Genomic DNA, 13,080 nt, shown 5'->3' with positions numbered 1-13,080 from the left:
ACGTCCAAAACATCCACATGTCAGTGTTCTTCAGAGAGGCAAGCATGGCGGATGTACAAGTGGTTTCAGCCATTGCACTGGGATTATATCATTATTACAAAAAAAAAGAAAATGATAGGAGATTAAATGAAATTAAATATAAATAATGAAAGATTATTGATTGACTGTGTGTATAGATGAATGGAATATGGTCCGGGTGCGGTCAAAAAAACTCAAATAGTAAAAAATTATACTATTTTATTGAGCCAACGTTTCGCCCCACGTTGCAGGGCTTCGTCAGGGCTGTTTTGACGGCAGTCAAAGACAAAGTAATGGTATAATTTTTTACTATTTGAGTTTTTTTGACCGCACTCGGACCATATTCCACTCATAAATATAAATAAATAAGATTAAAAATATAACTTATTATAAAAAGTAACAACAAACAACTTTGACCTAACAGCTCTCAGTTGCAACTAAATAAAGAACAATGGTGGAGATGCTACGAGCGCTCTCACGAACCCTCTTTGATCTGTGTCCAAAAACCCGACTCCTGGATCGGCAACGAGCATAGGCCAACTCGTAGTAGCCAAGCCAAGCCACTTATCCAAATGCTCACGCGTGTCTGAGTTCTTCACGGCTTGGTCAACATATAGAGGCCCCTTAATGGTAGAACTACATATTCTATTTTATTTTGAGTTCGTATTGTTCGAAAACAGAGTCTATATATGACTAACAAATTTTTTTCAGTTTTAATATTCATCAACATGGCTATATTATTTTTAAAAATCATAGTATGAATACAATGATGCAGAGGACAATCTCATTTAATTACTATTAAATGTGATGTTATTGTATGTATGAACATCTTTATTCCAAAGAGACTACAGATAGTTTTCTTTCAAAAGGCTTGCTTAAATCGATTGTATAATCCCTCTCAATTAGTTACTATGTAAACAAACTGTGAAAAAAACAATTCTTGTTTTGTTGCTTTTATCTCTTTTATTATAATATGTTATTCATTTCGTATATTTGTAAACTGTTATGGGTTATGTAAATGATACGAAAAGTTACAATCCTTTTGTGTTTTTCGATGTTAAGATTGGACAAGAAGATGGTATTTATTTACAACTATGATTATCAAATTATACTTTAAATAAATAAACTATTCAAAATTATAATGTGTTGATACTATTTTTTTTTTTTGTGTATAGAATCAAGAAGAAATTTTATTTTATTTATTATTTAGTGTTGGGGCATGTAGATGCTGTATATTTCATATTGTTATTGTTTATCCTCGAGATTGGGTGTTTATTATTTTTGTTCTGTGATGAAGTATCAAACTATGCATTTATTTCTGTATTTCTAAAAATATAACTGCCTACCTATTCTAATGAAAACATAAATTCTTTACTTAATTTTTTTTTTTATCTGTGACAGTTGTAAATTTATATTTTTTTAGTATTAATTATCTTAAATTGAGCTTAGAAAATTTTTATTTAATTTAGTGTGCTGTTTATAATGCTATTTGATTTATTTTTTTTGTTGGATTTTATTTATACTTACAGTCAGAGTTGAGATTATTTGTGTATCTTATTTAAATAAAACATATTACTATTGTATTCATGGAGTAATTTACATAAATAAAACCATTTAATAGTATATCAACTTTTTATCACAGCATTGTTTATGCTTTGAGGCATAATTTTATCCCTTAAAATTATTTTCAGAATGTAGGGTTAATCTACATTTACAGAAACAAGGTACATTTTCAGCTGAACCATGACCCTAAGTGTATGGCATAAAGTACTAAGATGGGGATCCTATACCCCACACAGAAATTAAAACCCAATAATCAGTATATCCAATTCTACAGTGTTGTTAACCCTTCTCCTCCATGGACGAGCATGTCTATACAATGACAGTAAACATATATAGACCACCTCCAACATACATTAACCACCCCTTCTCGAAAGGACACCCTTCCATCTCCCACCCTAATTGTGTTCAGTTTGATCAGTCTTTATCATAGACCTAGATGTCTGTTGATTTGTAGCTAAAACCCTAACAATCAAAGGTCCAGGTACATCAAATGAAAATTTTTAAATTTATCCTACTTTAGAAATGGATTCTCACCAATGGTAAGTGTTTTAACTTTGGTAATATTTCTAAATCGATAAAATTTTAAGCTTAAACTTTATAAAGTTGTATCTTTATTAAGTTGTATCTTGCTTTGGTAGAAGTGTCGTTAAAAAAAAAAATTATCACAATGATTTTTATAGTACTGTCAATAGGAGTGTATGTTTATATACAGAGTTGGGCAGGAATCATTAGATGAGTAATTTGATTACATGTTTCAGTTACACTGTAATTACCCTAAGATAACCGTTAAAACATCAAAAATTTTTGATGAACAATTACACTGTAGTAATTGTAAGACACAATTAAAATTACTGTAAAATAATTCCAATAACTCTTTACAATTACTTCTTGCTGCTTATTAATTGCAATTAATAACAGTCATTGAAAATGTATTAACCAACTCTGATGTATGATCACGCCTGTCTTTCCTTTGGATGAAATTTTTGCGAATTGATGAAACTAAAATTTAATGTTTTATTTAACAAAAATAAATTTCCATCAATAATCATTTTTCAACGATAAAATGAATTTTCTTAAAATATCGTACATATATATATATTATGGTACTATAAATTCATTTTTTTGCTCTCAGGGACAAGAGATTTTAACGAATGAGGTATCAAATTAAATAGAATTTCATGGAGAAGTGACAAATCTCAATTTCAGTTCTTAAATTCTTACTGAAACTTTATTAAAAGTAATTCAAAAATGTGATTGCTTTTAGAACTCTGGTAGAGGTAAGTCAGCAAATTGAGATGGTTCAAGTTGGGTTTTATATATTTCAACACCCAAAAATGTTCCCACGGAACATATATTGGGCCCTGTGGCTTAAAGCTAAAAAACGAAATGTTTTTGAGATAGTGTATGAATTAAGCATGGGTCAAATCTTAATAAATCCTGCGATAGACCCCATGGAATACTCATCGCAGTTGTTTTGTTCTTTCCCATGCCCAACTCTAAAACACTGCTAAATATAAAAGGATCTTAGACAGATACTCTAATCCAGTAGTGTTTAACGTATACTTTAGTACTCTTTGGGCAATATTGCGTTAAGATTAGCTTAAATGAGTTAGCATTTCACCACCAACTTAATTGCTAGGTATTTACTTATTGAATGAACTGTTATCAACTTCCATAAATGACATAATAAGGTAAAATTAAGTGTTTAAGCATCTACTATAATCTATCCATTCCTAGGTGTGTGAGGACTATTTAAGGGAATGGTTCTGCCAATTTTCACATTATTCAAGTAGATGATATGATTATTTTGGATCAAGTCAGGCTCAAGATACTGAAAAATTATTGATTCAAATGTTCTTTAGTTTGTACGTTATTAGATATATAACAACTTTTTTGATCTAACGGCTCAACCAATTCATAAGTTCGATGGCTTAAATAACTCAGACATATCCCATGAATATTTTGAAACTTAGCTCAAAATATACATTTTTTTTTTTTTTTTTATTATTATATAATATTCTCGACTTTTTGTATGTTCCTACCGAATGTCCTGAGCCCTGTGCTTTAATGTCCTAAACGGATTAAGCATGGGTCAAACCTTTTGAATTAATTATAGAAAAGAAGCCTACATATCAAATGCGAGAGTTCTCGCTGAATTAAATTAGTTACTCATTATTTTATAAAAATCAACATCCCTTTACCAAAAACAATAAATAGATCCAAGTTCATGGATGGAACTGATAAAATAGATGAGGATAGTTTAAGAACAGAGCATTCACTGTAAAATGTTATGGTAGCTATTATTTACCTGACTGTTAGATGTTGCAGACAATAATGTCTGGATTATCTACACATTATTGGGAAATTAGCTTATGAAAGTAGGCATTATATTAATATGTTTATAGTACAAAATAAAAAAAATTTAAAACTTCATTCAACATTCTGCAAATTACCTGTAAAGGCTGAGCTTAACCTTATGATTATGGCCAATTATATGTTTGATTATGTTTTTTAAAAGAATTTATTGATACTCTAATGTTAAATAGTTTGTATTATCATAAATATATTTTGTATTAAATGGGTTTTATTTATTTAAATTACTCCTTGTCAATATTTTTAATTTTATTTTATTTAAAACAGGTGTACGACTACTTCCAATCCTGACTGTATTTGATTATAGGCTTGGTGATAAATTCCACCCCAATTTCTAATAATTATTCTTAATTTTTTATATATGTTTTTGTGTTCAATTTTTCTTGTGTGATTAATTTATTATCACAATACAAATAAAAGGAATTATAGCTGTTTTTTCATCTTTAGTATTTCTTGTTTATTTATTTATTTTTTGTAATGAATTTCTTATTCGATTTGATTAATTTTGTTTCCTTACATAAATCAGTTTTCCAGAGTCTATGTTTATTATGAATATTTGACATTAATTATGCTTTAAAAACATGAAATTCGTTTGAAAACTAGTCTATTGCACCAAATGCTTGAGCTACGTCTTCCTTCAAATTTCTGTCTCCTAGCCCAACTGAAATGTACTATGTGACAATAGTTGCTACATGATTCAATTAAGTGTATGAAATCAACATAGGAGTTCCAGCAGCATTTTTTCAACCATCAGTATGTCATTAATTTGTTGTTTAACAATTTTTCAAGAATTAGAAGAAAATTAGAATTGTACCTCTTGCGGAAGGTTGATGTTTTTATTTGGTTTCTATATCATCAGTACAAACGATGGTTTTAATTGGAAGCTCAAACTCATTGTTCATCCACTTCTCACGTACAAAGTGAAAACGCTCTTCAATGTGTTTTGTGTGGCGATGAAATTCTGGATTCTGTATCATCCGTATGGTACTTTGGTTGTCAACCAACAACTGTGGAATGCCATGTAGAGTTGTCAACAGTCGCTGAAGCTATACCATCTCCTTGGTACCCTTACACGCTGCAATATACTCTGGTACTGTAGTGCTTAAAGCAGTAACTGGCTGTTTACGACTTAACCAACTTATAGCACCAGTTCCACACGTCATCAAAACTTCAGTTCTTGATCGTCGAGACAAGTTGTCATTTGCAAAGTCTGAGTCCGAATAACAGTCCAACTTTAGTTTAGTATCTGATTTATAAAACAGCCCATACTCCCTGGTGCCGTTCAGTTACTTGAAGATTCTCTTGACAGCTTCCCAATCAGATTTCTTTGGGCAGTCTAGAACCTCCGAAATTGTGCTTACTGCATACGACAATTCTGGGCAAGTAGTCATGGCCAAGTAGAGCAGGCTGTCAACAGCCTGGCCATATGGAACACTTCTCAAAAGGTGAATCCTCAACTTATTCAGCACGCTTCTCAGAGGGTGTTGAAATTTGGTTTGAATCAATCATATTGAATCTTGAAAGGATATTCTTTGTGTATGCTTCCTGATGCACAAAAATGGCATCCTTCTTTCTCTTAATCTGCATCCCCAGGAAGCTATCCAAAGACCCAGTAGTGATCCGTAATTCCTTAGTCAAGTCTGAGAGAAATTGGTCAATTGCCTTTTGATCTCCAACTAGAATTTCATCATCAACATAGATAGCAACCATGAGCCTACGCCTATTTCCACACTCCTTGACAAAAAGACAAGGGTCAGCATTGCTAGCCCTAAAACCACGAGATTCTATGAACTGTACAAAGCGGTGATTCCAGCATCTTGGCGACTGTTTCAACCCATATAAGCTGCGCTTTAGTCGGCAGACTTGTCCACTTCCATCATCAAAGCCAGAAAGTTTATGCATGTAGACCTCCTCAGTCAAAATCCCGTACAAAAATGCTGTCTATGTCAAATTTTTTAAGTTTATATTTCTCAACAGCTGCAACATTCAAAAGAGTTCTCACTGTTTCCTAACGAGCGACGGGACTGAATGTCTGCTCAAAATCAACTCCTTGCTTCTGTGCATAACCCTTAGCTACTAATCGCTCCTTGTATCGTTCAACTTCACCATTAGGTTTTCTTTTCAACTTCAACACCCATCGGTTGGCTATCACCTTCTTCCCTTCAGGCAGTTCCACTAACTCCCACGTGTCATTTTCAGCAAGTGAACTCAATTCCTCTTTCATGGCTTGTTTCTACAAGTCACATTCTGATGATTGGAGAGCTTCACTGACACTCATGTCCTGTTCTGCTATTAGAACATAATTATTTGACAAGTATGAAGGAAGTCGTTCCTCCCTAGTGCCGCGACGAGGTGCCTGTACCATTTGGATGCTATGGGGTTTATTATCCTGTTGAACTTCAGCTTCAGGAGAAAGTTCCAGCAGGGGTCCAGAAGTGTCCAATATTTTCGTCTCTGAATCAGATCCAGTCTCTTCATGGTATTCAGCTTGGGTTCCTTCTTCTTCTCCCTTCAAAAGCTCTGATCCAGACAATTTCACCAAATGCAAATTCAGAGACTTTCTATCAAAAATGACATCTTGAGCCAAAACAATGGAATTTTTGGCAATATTCCATAGACAAAAGCCATTATGATGTTCAGTGTAACCAACAAAAAGGCAAGGTTCACACTTCTGTCTATCTTTCGACGTCTGCATTTGGGAACATGGGCAAAACATTTTGTCCCAAAAATTTTAAAATTGTCAATTTTGGGTGGTGCACACTGTGTCCACAGTTCAGTCGGAGATTTTTCTTGACCAATTGGTCCAGTTCTGTTGAGAACAAAAACAGCCGTGTTGACAGCTTGAGCCCACAGCTTTACAGGCAAATTCTTGGAATGTATCATAGAACGTGTAGCTTCAACAAGCGTTCTATTCTCATGCTCAGATGCACCATTTTGCTGAGGTGAGTAAGGAATAGTTTGTCTTAAGTGATATTCCATTCTCCTCCAGTAGTTTTTGAACACCTGCATTAATAAATTCCCCACCATTGTCCCAGAAAAGTTCCCTGATGGTGTTTCCAGCTGCTTTGGATTCATTAATAAACCCTGACAAGTAGTTTGTAACATCTGATTTATTCTTTAAGAAGAAATCTCTTCTAAACTTGGAATAATCATCCTTCAGGCAGAGGAAATACTTAGAACCTCCAATAGAATCCTCTTGAAAAGGACCTCAAACATCAGTGTGAATTCATCTGGCATAGCTCATTGGTCAATCTTTTCTATCATTAAATGGATCTTGGTGGTGTTTACCATAAACACAGCCCTCACACAAATGCTCATCATCAGCCAAACACATTCCAATTTTCTTCATGATTGTTCTCACATGACGTTTATTCTGATGGCAGAGATGCTGATGCCACAACTGTAGTGAATCAACAGGTAGGGTCAGCATCATGCTTGGGAATGTGGAATTTCATATCAAGGACATACAAGCCATTAGAAGATTTCTGCCCAGTCAGTCGTACAGAACCTTTCTTAGAAAGTGTACAACCAAGTTTATTGACAAATAATTTGAAACCTCATTCCAGAGCTCAACTGACAGAAAAAAGATTGCCGCTTACATCTGGTACAAACCAAACATCCTTCAGATGATTCAATTCCCATTTTTCACCAACTCTCATTTCAACCAGAATATCAACATGTCCATATGCCTTAATCAGATCATGATTCCCTTCTTGAATGAATGTAGGCGACTGAAATTGTTTGTAGGAAACAAAATAGTCCTTGGAGCTAGTCATATGTTGAGTCGCACCAGTATCAGCAACCCACTGATCACCACCCAAACCAAGCATGTCATGACAAATGAAGGTCTATCCAAGTGCTCAAGGATTCTGTACCTCTATCCTCTGTCTCCCTCTTGATTTTAGTAGGACAATTCCTGGCCATGATTTTCCCCTTTACATTTGTAACAAATTAAAACGGAGCTTTTTCTCTTTGAAGCTGGTTGATTTTTGCCACCAACAGCTACTTTTTTCTTATAAGGTTCTTTGGCTATAATTGCATGGTCAACCTTACTATATTTTCCAGGAAGCCTCATTCCGATTAACCTAATCCTCTCATTTGCAGTTCTATCCTGAATAGGTACACTCTCCCAAACACTTCTAAACTCAAAGTAAGGAGGGGGAAGAGTAGACATAATTCGACCCATCAAAATAAGTTCAAGGAGTTCAGACTGTGACGGTGTTTTTAATTCAACATTCAGTTCATTGAATTCACACTGAAGTCGCGCCACATGGTTCACAACATTATCAGAACTCATCACTTCATGAGAGAAAAACGATTCTAGTAGTTTATCGACTCTTTGGCTAGAACTCTGCTCATAAGTAGACACCAACTTATCCCACACACTCTTGGTAGTGACACAGGAAGACGTGAGCTCTTCATTTACTGCATTCAAAGTGCTGATCAAAATTAACTGAGCAAGAGAGTCTTTAGTCTCAAAATTGTCCTTATTAGAACCATCAGCATTTAGAGCCAACTCACCTGAAACAACATCTAGTACCTTATGATGTTTGAGAACCAGAGTGATCTGTCTTTTCCATCTACTCCAATTGTTCTGACCTTCAAGTTTTTCCACTTTCCAATCCACTGGCCGCATTTCCATTGTTACGTCGGTATCAGTTTGATCTCAAACGAAACGATAATCACGATCAATTACACACGATAGCCCGACCACAAAAAAAAACGAAGTCACCCGATTTTACCTTCAAGTTAAAAAAAAAAAAAATACTCAATCACTTAACTCACAGTTTACCTAGTCTGGGCCCATAACCTGATGAGGAAAGAGTAAATAACTGTTAACTAAACGAAACTTATAATGGGAAAAAATCTGGTAAGATTGACACACATAGAATATAGCAAATTAAAACAGTAAAGGAAGGTTATCCAACATATTCTAGTTCATATCAATTTATGTATATAACAAACTAAGTCTATGTATCTGTGGTGCATTAGATGCAATATGCACACAAACAAAAGGGAGACCTGTTATTCAGCTTTCCCCACATATGACAGTGAGACTAAGAGCACAGGTTGACATCCTTCTATCTCCTCTTGGACACTTCCTGGTCTCCTCTAGAAGTCCTTGGGATGTTCTAAAATTATATCCATCTATACTGCCAGCCCACAGACTGTGCCTCCAATGTCGCTTCTGTATACTATCTCATTATGGTACACATTTCCCGTTACTACCATAGCATTGTTTGTTGCATATCTTATGCAATTACTGATGATTAAAAGTGTTATTATATTAATCCTTGAAACATTTTGGTAATACTTGTTTTCCTTTTTCAATTGTTTTGCCTTTTTTCTTTTCTACAACATGACTACATAAATTATTATTCATTAGTAGCTCATTTCCTTTATTGCTAACTATGGGTTAATGAAATGAAAGGAAATTACTTCTGATATTCAAGAGATTGAATAATATTTATTTAATTTTACTTCTTCCAAATTCCTGGGTTTTTTTCTTTATTTTTTTTATTATTAATTAATGGATCTAATCACATTCAGAAAATCATTTATTCAAATTTGTTTTAATTTGCTTTATTTTATACTTACAGTGGGCCGCATAGTTATTGAATTATTCAGCAATGTAGTTCCAAAAACAGTTGAAAACTTTAGAGCTTTATGTACTGGAGAAAAGGGGACTGGCTTACAAGGGAAGCCATTGCATTACAAAGGTTCTTTTTTTCATAAAGGTTAGTGGTTTTATTTCATTTCAGTTTTGTTCTATTTCCAGTTCTAGTTACTTGGATCTGGGACATAATTTTAATCTAGAACAAAAAAAGTTTTAAAATCTATATTAGTAGTGATTTTCTTCTTAGTTTATGTATCTATAGCTTGGAGCAGCAACCTGTGTACAAATTCCAGGTCCTAAGAAAAATTAATTTAAAAAATAAACTGAAGGTTTTCAGAAACAAGGAAGGACATAGATTGTTGTATAAAAATGCAATTGTTACAGGCTTCTGAGAAAATTGTTTCTGTATGTAAAAGTTTAATCTTTAACAGACAAAATTACTGCATAATAAAAAACTGGAGACCTCTAAAAATGGACTTGGGATGTGTTGTGGTGTTGGGATTGTTCCTAGTCACAGGTTTACTCTAAAATATGTTCAGTTTATTCTAAATTGAAAATAAATGTATTTTCAGTTCTCAACACTTGAATATATTAGATTCAAGTTACACTCCTTGTTCCAATTAACCCCAGGTAGCCATTATTATTCTAATAATGATTTTCTATAGATTTAAAAAATAATAATAAGGATATGAATGATGTAAATGAATGAAAATCAGCTTTCAGTCGATTACTACTTGGAGATCCTTCTTTCATTTGAGGTCTTAAAATGTTCCCATTCATGTACCTACTATCAGTTTGATGTAAGCCTTAAGTAAAGCAGAGTATTATGTACTTCTTGTTTCTATTTTTTAAGTTCAGAACATTGGTAGTTTTTTTATTAGTGTCATCTTAATATAAAAAAAAGTACTTTTTGTTACTATAATTCAGTTTTTAATTTTATTTTTTTATTGTTGTTAGATATTAATTTGATATAGGCCAGAAATAAAATAAAAGTTTTTTTAAATTTATTTATTTATTGATAGTTACAAGTTTTTACAAACAAACACATTAAGTAAATTTGATGTAAGATCAAAATGGAGTGATATAGGCGTGTAGAGAAACTACCCATTGGTAGCACTCAAAAAAATAAAAGTACATCTCTGTATTTAAAAACAAAAATATGTGTTTACATGAAAATACTGTAGAGTGATGTTATGCTAAATTGATCTATATGAATTACTATAATATTTAACCTCCCTTCAAAACTTTTAGGGTTCAGAATAAAAAGGTACCAATTAATTTTTGATATCCTCATGCAGGAAGATGTGTGATTTAATACTTGTGAAGAATTTTTCTGTCCCACTGTCCTTTTTTCAGCCAGACTCAGTAGATATAATCTCTTTAAGCTGCTGCAGAGCCAACTTGGGTTCTTTATAATTAAGAGATTCTTGAAAAAAAAAACTATTGGTATGGGAGAAAGCTGACCAAAGAGTGATTTAGCTTCACTTGCTTGCGTATCCTCACGAAAGGTTGATGATTAAAACTAATAAATTTCTGTTAGATTTAACATTGGTTAAACCTTACAGAAAAAAAACAAATTTCATTATTATATATCTTTTGTAAAACACTAAACTTATGCAATAAATGAAAATTAACTTGCTAAGAAGTGACTCATTCCTTACCTAAATTATAAAATTAAATTTATGAGAGAATCACAGATGAAGGATTGTTTTTGAAATAGCATCAACACTGTTCCATGTTGGGTTGGGAGATTCTTCTAATCACCAGACTGTTTTAATGATTGCACAATTAATAATAAGTTAATTTTTCTATTTACAAGAAGGTTGTACCTTTTTTATGCTGTTTTCTTTTATTTCATTATTAAAACTAACTCTTTATTATTTCAAAAATTACAGAAACATTCAAATTGATAGTGTAAATGAATTCTATGGTATGCGTGTTTCCACTATTACACTGCCAACTCAAGACTGACTCAGAAGACTCTGTTAGTTGATATTCTTACTATAATTGGTTTTCCTGTACCTTTTGAATTCCTAAAATGTTTTGTCTACTTTTTTTACTTGCTTGAATTGATTAGTTTAATCAGGCGTCTATTTCTTTTTTTGATTTTTTCATCCCAATATTTCTATCACAATGATAAATTGATGAAAAATCTGGAAATGATAAAACATAAAAAGTTCAATTGTAGAAGTCATCAATTGTACTTTTTGTCAAAAGTAATAAGTTTTCTTTTCGTGAAAATTTTTCTTTAAAAAAATTAAGTTAAATATTCTTGAAATATTAATAAATATAAAAATTATATTTTATACAGAAAAATTACAAATCATGCTAAGTTTGCAGCAAATAAAACAAGATTTAATAGATAAATTTAAGATAAATTTATTAGATAGATTTAAGATAAATTTAATGATTCAACTTTCTATCAAGGTCCTATTGATTTTAAATTAAAAAAAAAAAAATTCCTATAGCTCTTAAGGAGCTTTTACACTTGCTGTTTGCTCTGTTGATGTTCCAAATGCTTTGGTCGAACACATAAAAAATCATTGTACAAGAAGAGTAGGGAGATCCAACCTCATATACTTTGATTGTTTCCCCACAAAGTCCTATTAATTAAAACTGATTATATGGCTGCTACACAAGATAGAAAAAAATGGAGGGGGCCCAGATTTAGTGATGGATCGTTGTGTTACTTATGTATCTATGTATATACGGGTAAATACTGTGATGAATAAGTGTTCATATTTTTATTTTAACACTATAAATTAATTTGATGGTATGGGGAAGTATTGCAGACATAAAAAATTTTAAATTTGAGTTTTCTATGAAAAGACTCATTTTGAGGACCCCTAAATGATGACCAATGCTCTCTGCTTGTTTTATGTGTGCTTATAAACAGCTTAACTCAAAAACAATAAATTGTACGAAACTGAGATCACATATTTAAGGTGGATATATGCCAGGGATGTTACTGCAACTTTTATGATGTTTTTCAAAAAAGTGCCCTATTATATAATGGATTTTTAAGGTTTAAATGATGAATTTTTAAAATGTTTTCCTCTAAAGTTCCTTTAATTTTGTTTATTATAAATAATGAACCATGTTTCATTTGTATTAGTTATTACTAATGAACAGAGAGAGAAAAACACTTTATTAAAAAAATGTTGTGCTGCCCAACTTCATTGGGTTGCCTTATACACAGCATAGCATGACTAGTGAAGCACAATTTTTTTATAATCCTATTTATATAAATAGTCACAGCATAATTTTTATTTAAATTGTCACATTATAAAAATGTATGCATTATGTACTAAAATTATACATGATTTCTTTTTTCCTTTTTATTATCTATTATTTCTTCCCTTACACATTTTAATTTTTTTTCCCGGCTTTTTATTGTTCTTTAAATATGTTTAATTTTTCCATTATTTCAGTTCTACAAAATTTTCTCTCTTTTTTCAAAAAATAAATTTAAGTTAAAAGTATAAAAGAATATATAACCATTTCAAATA

At 32.2% G+C, this 13,080-nt stretch overlaps 1 protein-coding gene across 3 annotated transcripts in view; it reads left to right on the top strand.

Annotated features, from left to right (window-relative positions):
- Positions 1-909: 909 nt before the first annotated feature.
- LOC106685317 (peptidyl-prolyl cis-trans isomerase slr1251) overlaps positions 910-13,080 on the top strand; it is an 84,433-nt gene continuing 72,262 nt past the window's right edge. For all 3 annotated transcript variants that reach the window (XR_010843892.1, XM_014427912.3, XM_014427911.3), the window contains exons 1-2: positions 910-1,096; positions 9,555-9,692. Coding sequence is in view for 2 of the 3 variants with exons in the window: in XM_014427912.3 (XP_014283398.1) it covers positions 1,024-1,096; positions 9,555-9,692 (211 nt within the window). In the remaining variant the exon portion in view is untranslated. The remainder of the gene's footprint in view (positions 1,097-9,554; positions 9,693-13,080) is intronic.

This window comes from Halyomorpha halys, unplaced genomic scaffold (assembly GCF_000696795.3).
Source record: "Halyomorpha halys isolate HHAL.00 unplaced genomic scaffold, Hhal_1.1 Scaffold680.1, whole genome shotgun sequence".
NCBI classification, from domain to species: domain Eukaryota; kingdom Metazoa; phylum Arthropoda; class Insecta; order Hemiptera; family Pentatomidae; genus Halyomorpha; species Halyomorpha halys.
This window is presented reverse-complemented; position numbering and strand designations above follow the sequence as displayed.